We start from the raw sequence: 23,466 nt of genomic DNA on the forward strand, positions 1-23,466 counted from the left end.
GCTTGTTCTCAATGGACACTAACCTGGATACATTCCTTCATGTAATTGAAGACAGTGGACTTTAGCAGCAAGGTCTCCCCACGGACCACAGAATACGGCAGGCTCATATCCACAAAAAACGGCTGGAAGACCCGGAACTTGGCTTGCTGGGCGAGTCCAAAGCCAATGTCGGCCACACAGAAGGCATCAGCGTTCCACTCCGTGATCGTGTCCGGAGCAGTGACCGGGTAAGTTGCTTTCCCCTCCTCGCTGAAGAACAGGAAGAGAGGTCACTCCCTCAGTGACAAGAAAATTGAGTCATTCACTGCTAAGGCAAAACCAATATCACCAGAATATAAGTTTGTTTGGTCAGAGGAGCAGACCTCCGAATATGAGTTTAACCAAGCCTCTAGTTCTGTGCTAGGTCTCAGTTAGAATAGAGGAATTTGGAGATGGCAGTATAAGAATTTATACTCTCTGCCATTGGTGTTTATGAAAATGTTGTGGGCCTCAACAAAAGAGAAACCTTCTTCAGGATATATTACAGAGAGGTCTGCGCTCCCGCTGTTGGTAAAGGGACCCCTGACCATTAGGTCCAGTCGTGACCGACTCTGGGGTTGCGGCACTCATCTCACTTTATTGGCCAAGGGAGCCGGCGTACAGCTTCCAGGTCATGTGGGCAGCATGACTAAGCCACTTCTGGCGAACCAGAGCAGCGCATGGAAACGGCGTTTACCTTCCCGCCGGAGCGATCCCTATTTATCTACTTGCACTTTGACGTGCTTTCGAACTGCTAGGTTGGCAGGAGCAGGGACCTAGCAACGGGAGCTCACCCCGTTGCGGGGATTCGAACCACCGACCTTCTGATCGGCAAGTCCTAGGCTCTGTGGTTTAACCCACAGCGCCACCCACGTCCCCCCCGCTGTTGGTACAAACTTGCAATCAGTGGGAAGAACAGAACAGTTGCCTATTTATGTGGAATTTTCCACTTTACTAGAGTTCCCCCCTTGCCCCCTGTGCTCCCGTAGAGCAAGTATATACTGCATGATAATGAGCAGTATAATGACACCATCCGAGCCCCACAAAATTACAAATGCACACCTCTGGTTCGTAAGTGATATAAGCATAAACTTCTGGCACTGGGCAGGCTTTCAGAGAAACATTAGAAAGATGCATTTTTGAAATTATTATATAAAATGCCAATGTACAATACAAAATACAGCCTTAAGATAATGCCAGCTGAGTGGAAGAAGAAGAAGAGCAAAATGTCAAATCGGAGCAAACATCAAGCCTCAGAAAACCCAAATAGATGTTTGTTGCACTTCAACTTTAAAGACCGAGTTTTTGGTGGAAAAAGCTCCAGAGCAACAAAACCAAACAATAGCAAAGGCTTGCACAAGGAGCTTTAGATTGTGGGTCTGTGCCTGGGAAGCATGGAGCAAAAGGCGAGGGCTAAATGAGTGATGGCCAAGCAAGATACTTCCTGTTCCCCCATGGCATTTGGTTCCCTCCCCAGCAGAGTTTTACTTACTTGACAGGGACCAGAGCCCAAACCCAAGTCTCTGGAAAGTACGTCCTGGGTTTGGCTTCCTCTGCTTTCCCGGGGACCGAAGAAAAAGCCTCAGGCACCGCTTCACTCCTGGAAGCAACATTAGGCGCACCCGGTGCAATGCCACCTACTCCTACTCCTTTGCAGAAATCAAAGAAGCAGAAATCAAAGACGGTCAAGCAGCAGAGAACTGGGAATGGAAATCCACCCCATCCTGGAATCTGAAGGTAATATAATAGGGCAATCATTTCCCATGATAAATATTTGCAAATTCCTCCCATAATTATTTCTGTTCACAGATTTGGCATGCTTGCACTTCTGCAATGCTTCAAAAACCTATACAGCTCTTTAAAAGCATGATCTGTCTCTAGCCAAGGGTTCAATAAAAGGAAAGGTAGATATCCCACCCTGCCAAAGGGAGGCTCCGGTTGAGAAACTGTCAAATTATGATTGTGATTCTCACCTAAGCTATAGAGAACAGGTGTCCTTTCTGGCAATCCACAGGACACTGGCTTCTTAATTTTGGTGTTGGTTATAACTTTCATATTTAATTGCTGTAAAAATCAAAGAGAAAAGTGAGGGATGGCATATGAGAGCAACATGAAATGAAAGAAAAATTCTATGAGGCAAGGCCATTTGAATCTCTGGCAGGGAAATCATTGCAAAATGCTCTGCGTTCCAATAATGGATGTGTACAAGGTTTGACCCACAATTCCACAGAAATGATTTGAGACTCACACGCTGCATATTACGTTGTGTTACAACATTAATCTCTGCTCAGGTGTCAATCAAGGGAAATAGAGGAGGAGATGAGGTTTATCTGAAAGCTCATTTAGCTCTCATCAAGATCAGCTAGGCAATATTTTTGGCACTGTTGGCTTCATATCTTTGCCTCAAGGAAAACGATTTCTCTGAAGACTCTGAAATTGACATTTTTAGGTCACTACTTTATATTCCCACGTTACAAGAATGCACATAGAGACCACAAAACAGAGGCCCACTCCTCTTTTAAGATTACAAAATGTAGCTCCAGATTTATAGGCACATGGGCACACGTTTCACAGAAACACACTGGTGTGTTATGCTTCCCACTTCATGTGCATTGTATCATGTTTCCCCCCCCCCCTTGTTCTTTGTGGAACACAATTTATTTATTTTTATTTGAATGGCCTATAGACCACTTTTCAGGCAAGCTGCCTCTCAAATTCATAAAACCCAACAGGAAAGGCAGTTGAAAAATTAAAACATCCAATTCTATCCTGCGAACATACAAACCAACAAAATAGCTCATCTAGCTCTAAAACAGCCATCACCACAACTGCCACCACTGATAATCCAGATTAGCTTCCCAAATTCATGATAAAAAGGGTCATTAAGGCCCATTAAAAATGAGCAATGGGCCTTAATGCTTGCCTGATCTCACTTAGAAACATATTCCATAATTGTGGGGCCACTTCTGAAAAGGCCCTGTTGTGTGTGTCCATCAGCCTAATTATTTGCACAGACTGGCAACTCAAGAAATCTCCAAATAGGATCTTAAAGTATGGGCAGATTGTAACAGGTGCAGGCAGTCCTTAAGAGAACCTGGTCCTCCATCATTAATGGGTTTTAAGGTCATAACCAGGACTTTGAACTTGGCCTGGAAATACCTTAGTGCAGGGGTCAGCAACCTTTTTCAGCCGTGGGCCGGTCCACCGTCCCTCAGACCATGTGGTGGGCCAGACTATATTTTTTTTGGGGGGGGGGAAATGAAAGAATTCCTATGCCCCACAAATAACCCAGAGATGCATTTTAAATAAAAGCACACATTCTGCTCATGTAAAAACACCAGGCAGGCCTCGCAAATAACCCAGAGATACATAAAAGGACACATTCTACTCATGTAAAAACACGCTGATCCGTGGGCCAGATTGAGAAGGCGACTGGGCTGCATCTGGCTCACGGGCCTTAGGTTACCTACCCCTGCCTTAGTGGCACAATATTCAGCCACTCAGCCTTAACTAGTAGTCAGGCCGTTGCATTCTGCCATAGTTGAGGTTTCTAAACCATCCTCAAAATAAGAGTGCACTGCACTTGTCTAGCCTGGAAGTCACTAGTGCATGGACAACAATAGTAAATTTGGTGCTCTCCAAATAGGGTGACAGCTAGCATAACAGATGAGGCTGGTAATAAGGCATCCCTGGCCAACACCATCATATGAGCTTTCCCAAGAAGCACCAACAGCACCTTAGTCTTGTCCAGATTAAATTCCAATTGTTTACACTTTTCCAACCTTGTACAGTCTCCAAACACTGATTCATAATTTCAACAGCTCTCCTGGGACAAGCAGGTGGAAAAGTGAGGCATAATTGAGACCAATTCTCCATAACTGAGACCAATTCTCCAAGAAGAACTGGAGCTGCTGTAGACTGGACAAGTGGTCCAGAAGGATACCATGGTTGATAGTACTGAAAGCTGCTGAAAGATCCAAGAGAAGCAGGAAAAGTCCTTTTCAGTTCCAAAACTGAGTCTGAAGCCAGACTGGAAATAAGTCTTCAGGAGGACTTCTGAAGTCCACATCCCTGCCCAGGTCTGGCAGATTTCACTAGCCAAGAAGGGCCAGGATCAGCTGGTAGGCTTCATCCCTTCAAGGAAACTATCTACATTCTCAGCACGCACAAGCAGAAAGCATGACAAACAACATGCTTTCAAGCAACATGACAAGATGATGCACTAGCCTCAACCATCTCCGTCTCTGTTACAATTATATGGCATCCAGATTATATGACATACCTGCAAAATGCAAGCTTTAGAGAGTTCCTGACTCACTGAGTTCTCTTTGCTCCTCAGTTGTTGCTGCGCTGAGCTTATCTATAGATTGGTTTAGTGTGTCATCTGAATCTGGGCTCGTAGTTTAACAGTCCCAGAAAAACCACGAGCTGTAAATCACAGGACAAACCCTGGAAGCTCCTCCTTATTTAATGATCCTGGGAACCATCAGAATGTATGCCATTGACAACCCAAAACAGAGAAGACTGGATTAGGAACAGATGGTACTCACTTTGAACAGGCTGTAGGCATCAGCCTGGGTTTGGAACCAGGGGGCCATAATGGACCGTTTTGTCTTTGGACCTTCAGAAGGTAGACAAGGATATGGCTCAAAGTCTTCCAGGTCAAAGTAAAACCCTCTGGAGCCAATCAGACTAGACTCAATATGTTTATACACCTGAAAGCAGAGATTTCTGGATTTAGTTTGAGCTGACTAGTTAACAAGTCCCACAATTGATATGAACATTTTTTATCCCAAAATGCATAACCTTGAATTTCATTCCATCTTACTCCAGATCACGCCCATTTAATTTCATTCTTGGGATTAAGCTGTGGTATCTGCTGTGTTTATATTCATTCTGGTACCCCTATTAACTACAGAGGAACTTATCTCCACAAAATGGTATTGGGGTTGACAAGTGTTCTTCCTGTACTATAATGTAGCCTGCCTCTTTTTTTAGGTCAATGGTAGAGGAGGAATAATACTGGAATTAATAATAGTAGAATTATTATTTTTTTTTAAATGTAATTTTTATTAAATTTCTGTTTTACAATTTAAAAAACTCATTTAAACAATCTTAAAATATTAATGACTTCCCTTCTTCTCTTTCTATTGATCATTTTGCATATCATAAATCCCTGCATATTTTACAAAAACTAAACCATTTAGTATTCCATTATTGCATCCATCAGAACTTATCAGGCCTTATCAGAGGCACTAATAGTGGAATTGATTGAGTCTAAGTGGGAAGGATGAGCTTTCTTACTTCCTCTGGGGTCAGTGTTGCATTTTCCTTCAGCGCGACGCTTTTGTCCACAGCACGGAGAGAGCACAGTGCACCAGGGGCAGCTTCGATTTGCAGGTTGACCTTTGCTCCTGGAAGTTCCTCTGTCTCAGAGAAGCCCAGAGTCACCTGTAGATGGAGACAGATTTTCAGATGGAAAACCTGAACTGGAAAGCAATAATTTAGAACACCAAAGAGAGAAAAGATGCAGAGGGAAGACTACTATTTATCTCCACTCATTCACTCAGTTTTTATATAGAATCTAGATCAGCCTGGTGCCCTCCTTCCATATGTTTTTGACTACAGCTCACATCAGCCCCAGGCATTTGGAGGGCAGCAGGCTGCACTGACAGGGACGCAGGTGGCGCTGTGGGTTAAAGCCTCAGCGCCTAGGACTTGCCGATCGAAAGGTCGGCGGTTCGAATCCCTGCGGCGGGGTGCGCTCCCGCTGCTCGGTCCCAGCGCCTGCCAACCTAGCAGTTTGAAAGCACCTCCGGGTGCAAGTAGATAAATAGGGACCACTTACCAGCGGGAAGGTAAACGGCGTTTCCGTGTGCGGCTCTGGCTCGCTAGAGCAGCGATGTCACGCTGGCCACGTGACCCGGAAGTGTCTTCGGACAGCGCTGGCCCCTGGCCTCTTAAGTGAGATGGGCGCACAACCCCAGAGTCTGTCAAGACTGGCCCGTACGGGCAGGGGTACCTTTACCTTTAGGCTGCACTGACTGATCTAGATGATGTTTACTGTGAACACTGCATTCATTTGCATTTATGTTTCCCCACTATTGTCACGTCATCTAGATTTTTTTTACTTTTACTTTTAAAAATTTTTCACCATAATTGCAGTGCTATTTATTCAGGTGTGAAACACACTATTATTTCAGAGGGGTGATCTGTAACGTTGCTGGTGATTATGTGTTACCCTACATCTTCAACTCCAGTGAAACCCAGCCTAACCATGGTCAACAGCATTACAGTCGTATCTTGGAAGTCAAATGGGATCCATTCCGGAAGTCTGTTCGACTTCCAAAACGTTCAAAAACCAAAGTGTGGCTTCTGATTGGCTGCAGGAAGCCCCGTTGGCTTCCAAAAATAGTTCGCAAACTGGAACAGTCACTTTTTGGTTTGCGACATTCGGGAGCCAATCGTTCAAGAACTAAGCTGTTCGAAAACCAAGGTACGGCTGTACTTAATTTAGGAAGTGTGTGTGTGTGTAAAGTTAATATTTGCAGAAATCCAGAGATTGTAAGTTTTACCATGTCTGGGAACCGAAGTGCAGAGCAATCCTTGTTCATTTTGTCAGTGCTTAAAATACAGTGGTACCTCGGTTTACATACGCTTCAGGTTACATATGCTTCAGGTTACAGACTCCGCTAACCCAGAAATAGTGCTTCAGGTTAAGAACTTTGCTTCAGGATGAGAACAGAAATCGTGCTTCGGCAGCGTGGCAGCAGCAGGAGGCCCCATTAGCTAAAGTGGTGCTTCAGGTTAAGAACAGTTTCAGGTTAAGTACGGACCTCCAGAACGAATTAAGTACTTAACCTGAGGTACCACTGTACATAATACAATGCTCCAGTGTACCGCAGGATTGTTCCACATACATTGATTGCTTTATTTTTAAATGCTGCATCCCAAGGATCTCTGTGCATTTCCTACTTGGAATCCACCTTGCAAACACCACCCCAGTGTATTCCTTTCCTTCTTTCTTACTTACAGTGGCAAAACTCTTACAGCTGGATGCTCAGAGAATGAGCTAACAATAGAGGCAGAGGAACAGAAGTGGCCAATTGTTGGCCAGAATGGAGCTGGTCAAGGACAGGTGTGGAAGAGAATAAGAAGAGAAGAGTTTGGATTTGATATCCCGCTTTATCACTACCCGAAGGAGTCTCAAAGCAGCTCTGTGAGGTGAGAGACTTCAAAGAAGTGTGACTAGCCCAAGGTCACCCAGCAGCTGCATGTGGAGGAGCAGAGACGCGAACCCGGTTCCCCAGATTACGAGACTACCGCTCTTAACCACTACACCACCCTGGAGTGGACTGGGGAGAAGGTGGCGGCAGCTGAGTTTGCGGCTTCTGGCACTCTCCTGCCCTTTCCCCCATCTTACGTTGCTCTCTCCAGCCACAGCGATGGACAATGCTCAGGTCACGCTGAGCAGGACTAGCAAAGCACTACAGTATAGCCATACACCACTGCACGTCACACACTGTTTTAATGCTTGCCAATGTGTGTGTGTCTGTGATTTAAACCATCCTAGTGAGAAAGCAAAATGGGTGCAAATATGGAGAGTGGTGGCTCTATCATAGAACTTTCAGCCCATCTGCCTTGAGCCACACATATGCATAATATATATAAAAAATTAAAAAAAATTGTCCAGTAGCACCTTAGAGACCAATTAAGTTTGTCCTTGGCATCTGAAGAAGTGTGCATGCACATGAAAGCTTATACAAAGAACAAACTTGGTTGGTCTCTAAGGTGCTACTGGACAATTTTTTAATTTTTAAAAATATATTTTGACTGCGTCAGACCAACACGGCTACCTACCTGAATCTATATGTATAATATGTGCTCCCTTCTTGCCCTGTGCACCACTTTGCTGTCCCAGGAACTATATGTACTAACCTTGTGTTTGAAGCACTTCTCTATTCTGAAATTATCCACGTCAGCCGCCACCTCGCCATCCAGAAACACAGCGTACAGCAGAAGCCTGACTGTGGGTGCCAGGTCAGAACTCGTAGACAAGGTGAGGGAGAAGGTGCCTTTCAGAGCTGGATCAGGGGAAAGGGAGAATGGTGGGAAAGGAAAGAGAAGGAGAGCAACCATGTCTTACAGGATGAGAAAAAACATCCCTGTGAATCTCACTTCTGCCAGATGGTGGTAAAGCAAAGAAAATCAAGGAGATCCACCCCAAATGCAGCCAGCCCACCAGCGCCTAGCAGGAGTATTCCAACCCTCATGTCTTCAACCTAATAACTGGTTTATTGCCAAGAAGAAATTCCGTTCTGCACCACATGGTGAGTTCTAAAATAAACCCGTTTCCATCTGTTTAGGTCCGCCTAGCAGTCCACTTTGGTAATTCACCTTACCTGAAGACACTGACTGTGGATCTGATACCAACTGCTTAAAAACAAAACCTTTAGAATGAGATCTTTGCCAAGTGAAAAACCTCAGGAATTGCTCCTAAGGTTTAATTCTGCTCAGTGTCAGGAAGTTATGTCCAGCACTGCACATGTTCTCCAAGCTGGGGCTGCACCCCTGCTTGTGTTGCTTCACTCGCCAACACTGCACCAAACCCCAACCTTCTCACCAAACCTACTGCCTCTTAAAGGTAAAGGTAAAGGGACCCCTGACCATTAGGTCCAGTCATGACTGACTCTGGGGTTGCGGCGCTCATCTTGCTTTATTGGCCGAGGGAGCCGGTGTACAGCTTCCGGGTCATGTGGCCAGCAGGACTAAGCCGCTTCTGGCGAACCAGAGCAGCGCACGGAAACGCCGTTTACCTTCCCACCGGAGCGGTACCTATTTATCTACTTGCACTTTGACGTGCTTTCGAACTGCTAGGTTGGCAGGAGCTGGGACCGAGCAATGGGAGCTCACCCCGTCGCGGGGATTCGAACCGCCGACCATCTGATCGGCAAGTCCTAGGCTCTGTGGTTCAACCCACAGCGCCACCCGTGCCTCTTACACCTTGCCAAACATGCTTCCTCTCCTCACACAACCCCCAAAACTACCAACCCCTCCTCTATACCTTGCAAAATCCACCCACCCCCTCTCCTGAGAACTTGCCAAACCACCCCTTCCTACTACCTTTAGAGCTGTTCCAATGCCCCTGGAATGCCCACTTGTCTCCTGCCTCTGTTTCTCTTCTCATACTCCAAAGCTGCTAAGATAGCTCAGCAGCTCTCAGAAGGCTGTGATCACACTGCAGTTTGCAATGCCACCTATTGGAAGCCAAGCAAACTGCTGCGTGATGACAACCTTACCTTTTTATGATATGTAAACACAAATACACACACACACACGGAGGGACAATTAAAATAGGGAGATTATTTGGGATTTTTCATGTCAGTTCAGATCTTCTGCTGTATAATTGTAATGGGCCAAAGAAGAAAGCAGAACATTAGGACTCAGTTCAGACATAAATTCTTAGGCACCATGTTTTGTGCTATTGTTTTACTAGATCTCATGCTGCTGGCAATGTTTGTCTGATATGATACAGTACCTTAATTTGAAATTTTATAGTATTTTTAGCATGGTGTTATTATTTTATTCTGCTCTTATCATAGGTTGCCTTGCAGATCTGAAATGGCCCTGTTTGAAAGGTGGGTTTGAAATTGAATAAATAATAACTGAAAGAAACACCAGACCAGGCAGATCAGGCGCACCAAGCATGTTCATCTTGATAACGCCTGGTGCTTCCCATGAGGCTTATTTGATGGAACAGCATAGTTCTCCCACTTACTCTCATCCTGGCCAATTGGCACCTGCTTCTTTCCACTGAAGGCAATCTTCCCTTTGGACACAATCTGCAGAGAGACAATATGTTAGGCCAGGGACAAAAGCAAGAGCCAGCCCTCACCTCTTTGGCACTAGAGATACTGAAAAGGGGAGAGGGGAGTGAGACAGGGAAAGACTAGAGTCATGGATTTTGCTGTAGGAAGACCATAGGCTAGCAGTGAGATTTTGAGATATCTTGAGTTTTGAGGGAGAGAAAGATGTGGTCACAGTACAGATACCATGGCAGTTGCGTGTCTGATATAGGTGTCTGAAAAGACATTTGTCTTATTCACACTATGCATTTTTAGAGAGAACACCCGAGGGCCAAATTACTTGTAGCCCAGGAGATATGGGATCAGGATCACCCAATTGTCTAAGAAGAGGAGGAGGAGAGCACCAGATCAGAGAGTCAGGGAATACTGAAAACTATATATTTTCACCAGTATGGCAAAAGCAGCTATGGAAGAAGAAAAATGCTAATTGGGAGAACGGTGCACTAATTGGGGAAACCTCTGTCCCGGTGCCTTAGTCCGGACACCCACCCTTTCCACACAATGAATGGCATTCATTCTATTTTATTGCTTTCAGTGCGCACACAATGTTATTTCTAAAGCGCCCCTGCAGAGCTTAGATGGAAGTGAGGTAGTGAAGGAAGAAGTAAGAGAGTTGTAGCAAGACCCAGAGGACAGAAGACGAATGCTGACAGGAATCAGACGGGTCTGGAGGAGAGAACAGAGGTGACCTGGGATGATCACACGAACTTTTTCCTCGGCAGCATCTCTGTGTCTGGCAAGCTCCCTGTTTCTTGTTATTGTGATTTTGAAACCCCTATATACTAGGTGTGCGTGCTAAGAGCAAAATGCCTTTGCTTCTGAAAAGCAACGGGCCTGTTCATATTATACTGATAACACTGATATCAGCCTTGCAAGGTTTAAAAAAGTAACCACAACAAATACTCTTAGACAGGGGTCAGAAAGGTTTACCTCACCTGGGCCGGTTCACTCCCACAGAGATCACTCTGGGGCTGGATCACATCTGCGCAGATACGATTTCTAGCACTGCGGAAGCGAGTCCCCACTCTGCATTGCAGTGGTTTAGCACAGCACACAGGGACTCATCGAGCAGGCGGCTCGGTTCAGGGGCAGCTTGTGGGCTGTTTAAATGACCCCTGTGGGCTGCTTGTGACCCATGGGCAGCAGGTTGCCGACCCCTGCTCTTAGATCTCTCTTTTACCATTTACTTTAACCTCAGGTTAGTTGCATCAAACCTTGCCCACTTCCCCTAAATCGTACCTGTCTGCCCCTCCCCAACACACACACACACACACACACACACACACACACACACACAGCACTTATGGCACTTGACACTTTCATATTTGGATGTTCTGGAGAATATATGCAGGTTTAAACTTCACACATGATATTAAAGGTAAAGGTAAAGGGACCCCTGACCATTAGGTCCAGTCGTGGCTGACTTTGGGGTTGCGGCGCTCATCTCGCTTTATTAGCCGAGGGAGCCAGCGTACAGCTTCCAGGTCATGTGGCCAGCATGACTAAGCTGCTTCTGGCGAACCAGAGCAGTGCATGGAAACGCTGTTTACCTTCCCCCTGGAGCAGTACCTATTTATCTACTTGCACTTTGACGTGCTTTCGAACTGCTAGGTTGGCAGGAGCTGGGGCAGAGCAATGGGAGCTCATTCCATTACAGGGATTCAAACCACTGACCATCTGATCAGCAAGCCCTAGGCTCTGTGGTTTAACCCACAGTGCTACCCACGTCCCTTACACATGATATTAAATCTGCTGCAAATCAAGGGCCACTCCAGCCCAGTAGTATTTTGTTGGGGGTATATTCCTCAGTGTGTTCTTGACACAGTAATGGTGTGTTAAGGATGGTGGATTTATTCTGTTTTAGTTTGTTCTGCAATGCTTCCACATTATTGCTGTCTGGAGGGGCTATAGCACACCAAAAGAAAAAACATAAACCCGAACACTGGTGGTATATAAAGTTACGGGGTTTCAGCAGGAAGTTAGAGGATGTGCACTGATTGGAAGTGAAGCAGTGTGCAAACAGTATTGGAAATGGGATTGCTTGCAGCCACCCAAATAGGATCATGAGCATAAATGGCCATGAATGTGCAACAAAGAGGATGTCTTGTTTCTGCCCCTCCCCAAGTTTTCTACTTCTTTCAGGTCAATATTAGTCAGCGGCAAAGTGCCCCGTCAACATAAGTCTGAGAAAAATCTCTGCTTGAGGAAAAGCTCTTTTTAGCAGGTTTTGTGGGATGTGAAACACAAGAGCAGTCAAGTACAACATCCCTAGAGTGGACATAAAAAGGGGATGTCTGGACCAGCCAGTCAGAACTTTCTGTTTCCTCCTAGGCTGAGACAGACTTCCTCTACATGTGATCAGAGGTGGGCGTGGCCTCACCTATGCAGGTAACAAAATACCTCAGCGGAGGCCGCCATCTCTCTGACTACATTAGTTGAAGAAGCAACATCTGCTTAGCCTAAGGTGCTCTCAAGAGAGGACAAAGGAGCTGTCTCTTTATGGGATAGATTCCAGGTATATTACTTTTGTAACTTAAGTCTGCCTTCTGGGATCCATCTGTGAACAGAATGAGTGAGTGAGTAAACTCTTTTTATACTTTTATAGAAGATTGTGTCATGTCTATCTTTTTATGAGGGACTAAAGGGGAAATTACCAAGGATAGTTATTTCAGAGGCTTTAGCAAGTCTGAGCAAACGCATCCGCTGTGCAAGTTTAAAAAGGGGAATGTTACTCTGCTAAATTGTATAAATTGTTAACACAAGTTGGAAAGGATATAATCAAGCAATATATCCTCTCCTGCATCCCTGAACATTCCCACAGTTTTCCTGTTAGTCTTCTGTTTTCTCTCTCTCTGCTGAGATTCTTTCCCACCTTCTTTAATATTGTCTCTTCTTCAAGCTTGCATTTTTCTTCTTCTTCCTTTTTTTCTTTCCCTTTCCTCCCCTGTACAGGATTTGCTTCTGTTTCTCATATCGCTCCAGGCGTTTCCACCAATTGCTAGACACTCACCAAGTAATAGAAATCTACGTGGTCGGCTTCCGGGCCCAGCTCTTTCCGATCAAGGATGTAATCCACCAGCACTTCCTGGTCTTTTCCACAGGGCAGCTCTTCCTCCACATGCTGTATCTCCAGGAAACTGTTGCTTTCTGAGTAGAAGGGCATCAGCCATACGAAAGCTTCATTCCGTATTGTCTCCAGGAAGTCAAAGGAAATGGCCCCAGGCTGCTTTAAAATAGTGTACCTGCCCTAGAAAGCAAAAAGGGGCAGGAGGCGTCAGAAACAAACAATAGGTCAAAGGTTTTTGGTTGGTGACTGAAAGAACCAGATGCACGTCAGAGGTTAAAATACAAAAGAAATTGGAAAGTTAATTGTACTGATGAGTTGTCAATGATGACATAGGTTAATGATAAAAGGAAAGTGTATTAAGGCTCATTTGCAAAAGTTCCAGCAGGCACTTGCATAGGATAAATAAGCAAAAGTGAAAAGGAACAAAACAAACCCTTTATTTGTTATTCCAGTACGCAACAACAGCAGCAAGGGTCCTGTTAGCCAAAAACTGGAAATTAGAGGGTCTGCCGACAATAGAGGAATGGAGATCAAAACTATTAGACTACGTGGAGATGGATAAGATGACAGGGAAAATCAGATATATAAAAGACCAGAGGTTTATTAAAGATTGGGAAAGTTTTACGGAATATCTGGAAAATTTAAGCGATGGTCAGATAACACTAGTGGGTTTTAAGGGAGCTCTGTAAGAAGCAAAGGGTACTGTCTAAAGGAAAACAGAGGAACCAGAATGATCAACGGCACTACAAAAGAAGAAATGCGGAATTATTGGCTTTTACTAATACGGATGATTTGTGGAAAGGTTGAAGGAAGTCATTTTGTAAACCATGTGAACATTAAGTGGAATACTATAGTTTGTTTTGTAATATGATTCATGCAAATCAATAAAAATTATGCTGAAAAAAAAATTATACGCTGCTAGCAACAACAACAACAACAAAATAATTTTTCACACACCCCCATAATAAGGTAACAGAGCTTGGATACAAACCAACCATGATAACACCCCAATCCATGCTAAACATCTTAAGAAAACCACAAACTTACAAATTTAGGAGGGGCACAGCTGTGAAAGGGTGTAGCTCTGCACTTCTGAATTTGCCACTACAATGCTACTCCTTTGCTAATATGCTCATGACTCACCCGTAAAGAAACCGGGGTATCTTTCCATTCTGTTGTGTCCAAGGAGAAAGCAACTTCGCCATTCTCATCTGTGCGGTAAGGAATGTTTGTCTCCATGTCATTGGTATCGACAGTAAGAAAGACCGTCTCATTCTTGAAGGGTGCATCGTTGATGGTGCATTTCATCTGCAAGAACAAACTGGGAATTAATGCCATGTTAGTCTCCTCTGATGGCAATTAGGTGGGCTATAAGAAGTAACTGGATTTACTGAAACAACTTTCCTCTTTCTTAAATTGGACAAAATATAAATATAATTTGTTAAAAGAGGCTCTTTCAAGTAAAGTTGAATTAAATATATGATTAAGTCTGCAGTCCTGTATGCTGTTGCTGGGAAGTCAGTCCCATTTAACTCAGTGAGGGTGACCTCCAAGCAGACAGATACAGTTTTGCACACTAGGAGGAACTAGGTATGTATGCACACCAAAGGCACAAGTCTCTTCACAGAAACAAAAGCGTGGTCTTGGTTCAGAACATTTTCTATAATTTACATCTGACAAATGCTCCTAAAATACATGGCTTTTGGTCATGTAAGCTTGAATATAGAAATTAGCATTTAAACCTCGCTGGACACCCTCCCAGGTGAAATATTTGTTTATTTCCTTATCTCTTTGCTGCCCCCACTCTTCAAACCTTGAGCACCACCTTTAAAAACATCCTCTCCCCAACCTTCCAATCAGATATTGAGCTACTTTACGCAACTGAGCTGTCTCATCAGCTGTCTGGCTGAGAGAGAGAGAGATTGGGCAAAGCTGTATTTAGGACCTCACCTTTCCAGTGTAGGGAAATCCATGCTTATAGAATGGATTGAGATTTAGGAACTGCACGCTTGCTACTCTGGCGACAACAGAGAAGCCACCGGTTCCTGAGACTTTCACTCCTGAAAAAGAGAGGTGACATCCGGACTCAGCGCAGCTGTGGGAATTGTGTGACACACACACACACACCAGGGAGGAGTAGCAGCATTGTATATAAAGGATGTGTACACTTGTGAAGAAATCTATGGCCTGGAGCATGAAAAGCAGTTTGACAGTATATGGGTAAAAATTGTAGGAGAGAGAAACAACAGTGACCTTACTGTCACTGTTCTTGCAGGAGGAGAGTGAGAGGAAATATGATGGCCATCTTCAAATACAGTGGTACCTCGGGTTAAGAACTTAATTCGTTCTGGAGGTCTGTTCTTAACCTGAAACTGTTCTTAACTAGTGGTACCACTTTAGCTAATGGGGCCTCCCGCTGCCGCCATGCTGCTACTGCTGTGCGATTTTTGTTCTCATCCTGAAGCAAAGTTCTTAACCCAAGGTACTATTTATGGGTTAGCGGAGTCTGTAACCTGAAGCGTTTGTAACCTGAGGTACCACTGTATCTTAAGGGCCGTCACATGGAGGAGGGAGCATACCGGTACTTGTTTTCTCCTGCTCTGGAGGGTAGGACTCGAACCAATGGCTTCAAGTTGCAAGAAAGTAGATTCCAACTAAACACTCGGAAAAACTTTCTGACAGTACAAGCTGTTCAGCTGTGGAACAGACTCCCACGAGAGGTGGTGGATTCTCCTTCCTTGGAGGTTTTTAAACAGAGGTTGGATGGCCACCTGTCATGCATGCTTTATCTGAGATTCCTCCATTGCAGGGGGTTGGACTAGATGACCGTTGGTGTCCCTTCCAACTTTAAGATTCTATGATTATTACTATTTTACTGTTTTTACCCCACCCATCCGACTGGGTTGCCCTAGCCACTCTGGGCAGCTTCCAACATATATAAAAACACAATTAAACATTAAAAAACTTCCCTATTCAGGGCTGCCTTCAGATGGCTCGAGGGCTGGATAGCTCCATACCCCCCAACACTTCTCCAATGTATATAGGGACGTCCTAAGGAAAAGCAGGACATTCTGGGATCAAATCAAAAACTGGGACGACGTCTGTAAATCTGGGACTGTTCCTGGAAAACAGGGACACTTGAAGGATTTGAGACCCTGAAAATGCACCACACATAACCAATGCCCATCTCCCCCAAATCTACTGTTTAAATCTGTAAAAATGTCATGAAAGTAGAAAGGGAGAAAGAGAAGATCAAACAAGAGTATGAGGTCTAAAGGAAGGTTAAAGGTAAAGGTACCCCTGACCATTAGGTCCAGTTGTGGCTGACTCTGGGGTTGCGGCACTCATCTTGCTTTATTGGCCGAGGGAGCCAGTGTACAGTTTCCAGGTCATGTGGCCAGCATGACTAAGCCGCTTCTGGAGAACCAGAGCAGCGCACGGAAACACCGTGTACCTTCCTGCCAGAGCAGTACCTATTTATCTATTTGTACTTTGACATGCTTTCGAACTGCTAGGTTGGCAGGAGCTGGGACCGAGCAAAGGGAGCTCACCCCGTCGCGGGGATTCGAACCGCCAACCTTCTGATCAGCAAGTCCTAGGCTCTGTGGTTTAACCCACAGCGCCACCCGCATCCCAAAGGAAGGTTACTAAACATCAAAACCTCTATTTCCCCATTTCTATACCTGTTCCTTCTTCTTCAAATTCCGCAGAAAGCTGAACAAAATCCATATAGCCTCTCTCAGGCAGCTTTAAATCGGTTGCATTAATTGTGAAAGAAACATAACCATTCTTGTCTGTCTGAGGAAACAGAGATGAAAAATTATATTTGGAGGCAAAGGCAGCTGGTTAAGGACTCTCATTTTAGAGCCAAGGGCAGCAGAATAGCATTTCAGGGCAGGAGTATGGCCAGTCGTCTCAGCCCTTCAGTTAGCTTACCTGGCCTGTGTAGTGCATTTGAATTGCATCGAGTTGCCTCACTGGCGTATCATAAAAAAAGTAAAATGATACGTCTCGAGTTACATGTAGGTCTACTTTCCCACGAACAAGCTTCCCATATGTGTACCTGCAGCAGAAGGTGGGAGAACAGTATCATAAAGTAAACCCCCTAAAGCTTTAATTTGTCTGGGTGGCGGTGGTAGTGGAAATGGAGCTGGTAGCACCAAAAAAACAGAGAGACTTCTTGATTGAACAGTTTATGGTAGGAAAATCACTTTAGGGTGTGTTGTCCACATTACTGCCTTTGAGCACAGCAAAGTTGCAGTTTTCCAGCACTTTCCTCCCAGCTGTTCACATAAACACGCCTCAAACAGTGTGAGATTTGTTTCTGCTTGTGTATCACACTAGGGACATTGACAGGGCAAGGATGTCTTTATCCCATGGGTAGGCAAACCAAGGGCCGTGGGCCAGATCAGGCCCAATTGCCTTCTGGATCCAGCCTGCAGATGGTCCAGCAATCGCTACATGGATTGCCAGCACGCGCTTTCTCTCCCTCTCCCTCACATGGCGGCAGCAGCGGCGCCTCCTCCCTCCCTCCTCCTGGCTTCTCCCTGCCCTGCCTAGAGGAGGAAGGGGCACAAAACAAATGAAATACCGTGAAAATCCCTGAAACGAGAAAAATCCCTGAAACGAGAACTAGAAATATTGTCTTATGGAAATAAACTAAATAATAAAAATCAAAAACTTTAAGGGAAAAAATAGAAAAACCTAAAATTGAACAAAGCCTTAACGGGATCAATTTCTAGTCGATTACTTCTCGTTTCAGGGATTTTCATGGTATTTCATTTGTTTTGTGCAATTTCTCGGTTCCGTGACTGTCTTTTTTCTACCAGAGGAGAAAGGGGGCTGGGGTTTGTTGGTGCCACCAGCAGCAGCGCTCAAGCGGCCACCATTTTAAGCAGCCCCTCTCCGGAGCCCTTTCGCACGCTGCTCATCCTCCCTCCGCCATCGCCACCGCCAGCCCCTGTCACTCACAAGACACAGGTAAGCAGCCACAGGGGCTCGTGGTGCTCTTCCATCATTTTTTGTCCAACATATAGTCTGGCCCCCCACAAGGTCTGAGGGACAGTGGACTGGCCCCCTGCTGAAAAAATATGTTGATTCCTGCTTTATCCCTATAAAAAGTTGTTTTCACATCTTGGCTACAGATGAGCTAGGAAAGGCTTCAGGGTTTCCAAGCTGAGTTGAGAAACAACACATCAGCCATTTTATCACAGCAAAGCTCATGCATTTTGCATACGGTAAATGAAAGAGTGGACCAGCCTTAGGGAGAGATTTCCCCCGTGAATTCACACTGAAGGAAAGAACACCTGATCCATAGGTGCCGATTCCCTGGGGCCTTGGGTGTCCGAGCACCCACAAAATTCCCCATGAAGGGCCGGGCACCCACAAATTTTGGTGCCAGGGCCATGCACGCTGCATGGCACCCACAGCCCTGGGCACCCACAGTCGTGGGGCCAAGCTGGAACTCCTGACCCGATCCCACACTGTCTGAGAAAATATTGGAGGCAGGCATGCCAGAACAATCCTTTTATACCACCCAGAGACTTTCTGAAGGGAATGAAAATTTCACTAGTCGTTATAGCTTTTCGACTCCACAGTTGCGGCAGAATCATTCCCAGTAATGTTTCACATGCAGATGCAAAGATTACTTGATGACCTGTTGTGGAGAAATGCAGGAAATGTGGAAAGTATGTGTATGAGGGAGCAGGGAGGGAAGAAGTGGTGCTTGACTTTTTCTGCAAAGTGACAGGAAAGGAAAAGAAGCTTTCTGGACAGACAGACAAACAAAAAACTAGACCATAATTGATAGGTCACTGGAAGGGAAAGAGAGAAAAAGGTGAAAGGAAAGAAGCCGGACTGGAACAGATTTGCTTTACCAAATACCTCAGGTGCTTGGAATATCCTTTTTTTTCGCCTGCAATTTAGTCCTCCAGAAACAGAGCAGGGGAAAAGGACACAGTTCTGATGCCCGCCTATTCTGTCCTCATTATTGGGGATGAAATATTCTCCATCAACCGTTGGCATGGTCTTTGAGGACACACAAGATTTTGCTCACCTGCCAAGCACTTTGACTTGAACTTCTTCATCCGCTCTGGTGACAAGTTGTGGAAGTTCAAACACCACTTCATATTTTGGCAGCACTGCAATGGAGAGGAGAAGGAGAAGAAGAAGAAGAAGAGGAAGAAGAAGAAGAGGAAGAGGAAGAGGAAGAAGAAGAAGAAGAAGAAGAAGAAGAAGAAGAAGAAGAAGAAGAAGAAGAAGAAGAAGAAGAAGAAGAATTGGAATAGCAGATTGCTAAAAACACCAAGACCAATAGTTCTGGGGTAATTGCATTTGGATTAAAAGATACGAGAGGAGAACGTTAACTCCAGCAAGTGCTGCTGTCTGCTCAGATTTTGCTTCTGCAGTGTATTTCGATTTTAAAAGCAAATTAACAAAACTCCAAACCAGAAGAGATCCTCTGTATGGATCTTGCATATCATATCTTGCTTGAGCCTAAACTGAACTTAAAATGCACACACCTATAGATGTAGGTGCTTTAATTTAGCGGGTGGGTGGAAGGAAAAGGAGGCATTGTTTTGCCTTCCTTCAGGGTCATTTTTTAGCATTATATTATCATAGCCAGCTGGCGATACAATAAGGTTTTGACCTAACTTTGATCTCCTCGTTTTTCCTCTGTTGCATGTGGGATGGTTGCAAAGTGACAGGTGTCAAATTAATATGCATTTCTTCACAAACTGTGTTCACTGGGACATTGCATGAGATGCATTTGGGAGCCAGTACAGTGCTTAGAGTGTTTGATAAGGACCAAGGATACCAGAGTTGAACCCGCCCCAAACTCCACCATGGGTGGTTGACTTTGGACCAATTGTCGCCTCTCAGCCTAACCTACCTCACAGGACTATACAGTCATACCTCGGGTTGAATATGCTTCATGTTGAGCACATTTGAGTTGCACTCCACAGCAACCCAGAAGTAACGGAGTGCGTTACTTCCGGGTTTCACTGCTCGTGCATGCGCAGATGCTCAAAATGATGTCACGCGCATACACAGAAGCGGCGAAAAGCAACGTGCGCGTGCGCAGACATGCCGTCGCTAGTTACATTTGCTTCTGGATGCGAACAGGGCTCCGGAACCGATCCCATTCGTATCCAGAGATACCACTGTATATGCTACCTTGAGCTCATTGAAGGAAAGGTAGGATATAAATGTAGCGCTCTCTCTCTCTCTCTCTCTCTCTCTCTCTCTCTCTCTCTCTCTCAAATCAGCACCTCACATTTCTATCTCCTCCCAGATCTTTTCTCTAGAACATCACTGCTGCATTTTGTTCCAGGAAAGACAGCAACATATTGAAGAGCTAGTAACTTTGCCATTCACAACGTCTAGACAGAATTAGCATGGGGAATGAGTGTGTGCACAGGGCAACACAAGCAGGAGCCCCCCTGACCCCCCCTACACAGTTGTATAGTAAGCCTGCAACTTATGGCGGGGGTTATGTTCCAGTGAACAGCCCCAAACCAAAATCGCATCTAGTCCAGTGTTTCCCAACCTTTTTTGGGCAAAGGCACACTTGTTTCATGAAAAAAATATCGAGGCACACCACCATTACAGCCCCGTGACGTCAGCGCGCAGCGTCACGCCGGGAGGGACGCACGAAAGTGTAAGTTTCAATTTTTTCCCCTCCCCCTTGCCTTCCTTCTGTGCCAACCGCCAAAAAGCCAAGAAAAAAGCCAAGACTTTAGGGCAGCAGGTCGACACGGAAGAAGCTCCTACCTAAGGACAGGTGCGACGGCCGTGTCCTCTTCTGCCACACTTGGCAGCCCTGCCTCACGGTCGTGACTCCCACCCTGATTTCTCCCCGCAGTCTGTCCCCCGACCTCTTCTGAAGGCTGGGGGGGGGGACAAGGGCTTTTCTTCCGACCCCCAGCATTTTAAAAAACCCCGGGACAGCGGAGGACTTCTCCGCTGTCCGGGGCAATCTTAAAATGCTGGCGGGCGGCATTTTAAAATCGCCCGGGACAGCGGAGGACTTCTCCGCTGTCCGGGGCGATTTAAAAGCCCCTGGGAAGGCAGGCAGGGGGGACAAAGATTTTCGCCCCCCTGGACCTCTTCTGAAGGCGGGCGGGGGCGAAAGCCTTTGCTCCCCCCTGCCTGCCTTCCCGGGAGAGGCAGCGCGTTTCTCCGCTGTCCCGGACGGCTTTTGAAGGCAGGCTTTTGAAAGCCGTCCGGGACAGCGGAGAAACGCAGCGCGTCCTTGCCGCTGCCCCCCGACTTGGCTGGAAGGCTGGCGGGGGGAGAAGCCTGCTCCTTCCCGTCGCCAGCCCCGCAAACTCGGGGGACAGCGGGAGAGGCGCAGCGCGCCATAGCGCTGTCCCCCGACTTGGCTGGAAGGCTGGCGGGGGGAGAAGCCTGCTCCTTCCCGTCGCCAGCCCCGCAAACTCGGGGGACAGCGGGAGAGGCGCAGCGCGCCATAGCGCTGTCCCCCGACTTGGCTGGAAGGCTGGCGGGGGGAGAAGCCTGCTGCTTCCCGTCGCCAGCCCCGCAAACTCGGGGGACAGCGGGAGAGGCGCAGCGCGCCATAGCGCTGTCCCCCGACTTGGCTGGAAGGCTGGCGGGGGGAGAAGCCTGCTCCTTCCCGTCGCCAGCCCCGCAAACTCGGGGGACAGCGGGAGAGGCGCAGCGCGCCATAGCGCTGTCCCCCGACTTGGCTGGAAGGCTGGCGGGGGGAGAAGCCTGCTCCTCCCCATCGCCAGCCCTGCAAACTCGGGGGACAGCGGGAGAGGCGCAGCGCGCCATCCCGCTGTCCCCCGACTTGGCTGGAAGGCTGGCAGGGGGAGAAGCCTGCTCCTCCCCATCGCCAGCCCCGCAAACTCGGGGGACAGCGGGAGAGGCGCAGCGCGCCATCCCGCTGTCCCCCAACTTGGCTGGAAGGCTGGCGGGGGGAGAAGCCTGCTCCTCCCCATCGCCAGCCCCGCAAACTCGGGGGACAGCGGGAGAGGCGCAGCGCGCCATCCCGCTGTCCCCCGACTTGGCTGGAAGGCTGGCGGGGGGAGAAGCCTGCTCCTCCCCATCGCCAGCCCTGCAAACTCGGGGGACAGCGGGAGAGGCGCAGCGCGCCATCCCGCTGTCTCCCGACATGGTTTGGAGGCTGGCGGAGGGCTTCCTCCTCCCCCAGCCCCGCAAGCTCCCAGAGCGATGCCAAAGCTGCGCGCAGCTTCGGCATGGCTCTGGGTCCCGTTCTGGGGGAGGGGGAAGCTCGGGCTTCCCCCGCCCCAGCCCCACGCCTGGCGGTGGGGGAATAATTTTTTTCCCCTTTATTCCCCCCCCCCTGCCAATTTTTCCCGCGGCACACCAGGCAAAGTCTCGCGGCACAGTAGTGTGCCGCGGAACACCGGTTGGGAAACACTGATCTAGTCAAAATACATTGGGTTCAATGGTGGGTGGGATCGCCAAAGTCTTTCCCCCCCCCGACACCTGCCCCCTTTCTGCTCCCCCCCCCCATTTTATTTTTTTGCCAAGCACATAAAGCTGGATGAGCAAAAGTTGCAGGCTTACTGTACAGGCATGAGTCTTTTCTGCATGAGTCTTTTCATGAGTCTTTTATGACCTAATGGCCAATTTGTAGAGATCCCTGCTGTTGTGTTTGCCTTCTGCATTTTGAAAAGCAGGCAAATCTCTCTTCCTTTCAGAGGCGCCAAGTTCACGCACATCGGAAGGAAGCCATGAGGCCTGATGTGGCCCTCCACCAGCATGGGGAGGCCAGGCGGGGCCTGCTAGCACAGCCGATGGCCCCATGTATATGGGCAATCTATCCGGAAGATATTTGTATTCTGAGGAGATGCTGATATGGGTGGCGTTATGGGCGCCCTGCCAGCCAGCTGTTGACCTTTCTTCCAAGTAGCTTCTAATTTCTGCCACACATCTCAGAGAGCAGTCAGCAAAACCCATCCAAGCCCTGCTACTGCCTTTCGCCCCGCTTTCTCTCCCATTCCTGTTGCCTCCAAGCATTTAAGCACGGCATTAGGAATTGGCCCTCCAAACTCAGCTATCTCAGCTTCCCAAGACACCGGCGGGGTCAGCTGGTTCAAGACTTGAGCCACTGGCCCCCAAGCATCTGTGCTAGGCCAACCACAGATGTGGCTTTGACTACTCTTTCCTTGCTTAGAGTAATTTCTTCTCCCCCAAAAGGGCATTACAGTGGTTCCCCGCAAGACGAACGCCTCGCAAGACGGAAAACCCACTAGACGAAAGGGTTTTCCATTTTGGAGGCACTTCGCAAAACGAATTTCCCTATGGGGTTGCTTCGCAAGACGAAAAAAATCTTGCGAGTCCCCGCGGTTTTCCCCCACTCCCCCCCTTTTCCTAAGCCGCTTAACAGCTGATCCGCTGATAAGCCGCTTAACAGCTGATCGCTAGAAGCCGCTAGACCGCTGTAGCGCTAATCCGCTAAGCTGTCAATGGGCTTGCTTCGCAAGACGAAAAAACCGCTAGACGAAGAGAATCGCGGAACGGATT

General features: G+C 47.0%; 1 protein-coding gene across 1 annotated transcript in view; it reads right to left on the reverse strand.

Moving 5' to 3' along the window:
• Positions 1-23,466, reverse strand: part of LOC309360305 (alpha-2-macroglobulin-like protein 1) — a 61,567-nt gene that overhangs the window by 19,585 nt on the left and 18,516 nt on the right. The window contains exons 8-20 of the mRNA XM_081894995.1: positions 19,007-19,091; positions 16,888-17,014; positions 16,635-16,749; positions 14,902-15,011; positions 14,095-14,259; positions 12,895-13,131; positions 9,797-9,860; positions 7,957-8,102; positions 5,323-5,469; positions 4,569-4,733; positions 1,992-2,082; positions 1,511-1,667; positions 24-249 (exon numbers count right to left, since the gene is read on the reverse strand). Coding sequence (XP_081751121.1) covers positions 24-249; positions 1,511-1,667; positions 1,992-2,082; positions 4,569-4,733; positions 5,323-5,469; positions 7,957-8,102; positions 9,797-9,860; positions 12,895-13,131; positions 14,095-14,259; positions 14,902-15,011; positions 16,635-16,749; positions 16,888-17,014; positions 19,007-19,091 — 1,835 coding nt within the window. The remainder of the gene's footprint in view (positions 1-23; positions 250-1,510; positions 1,668-1,991; positions 2,083-4,568; positions 4,734-5,322; positions 5,470-7,956; positions 8,103-9,796; positions 9,861-12,894; positions 13,132-14,094; positions 14,260-14,901; positions 15,012-16,634; positions 16,750-16,887; positions 17,015-19,006; positions 19,092-23,466) is intronic.

This window comes from Podarcis melisellensis, assembly GCF_964234715.1.
Source record: "Podarcis melisellensis genome assembly, chromosome: 17".
Taxonomy (NCBI): Eukaryota; Metazoa; Chordata; class Lepidosauria; order Squamata; family Lacertidae; genus Podarcis; species Podarcis melisellensis.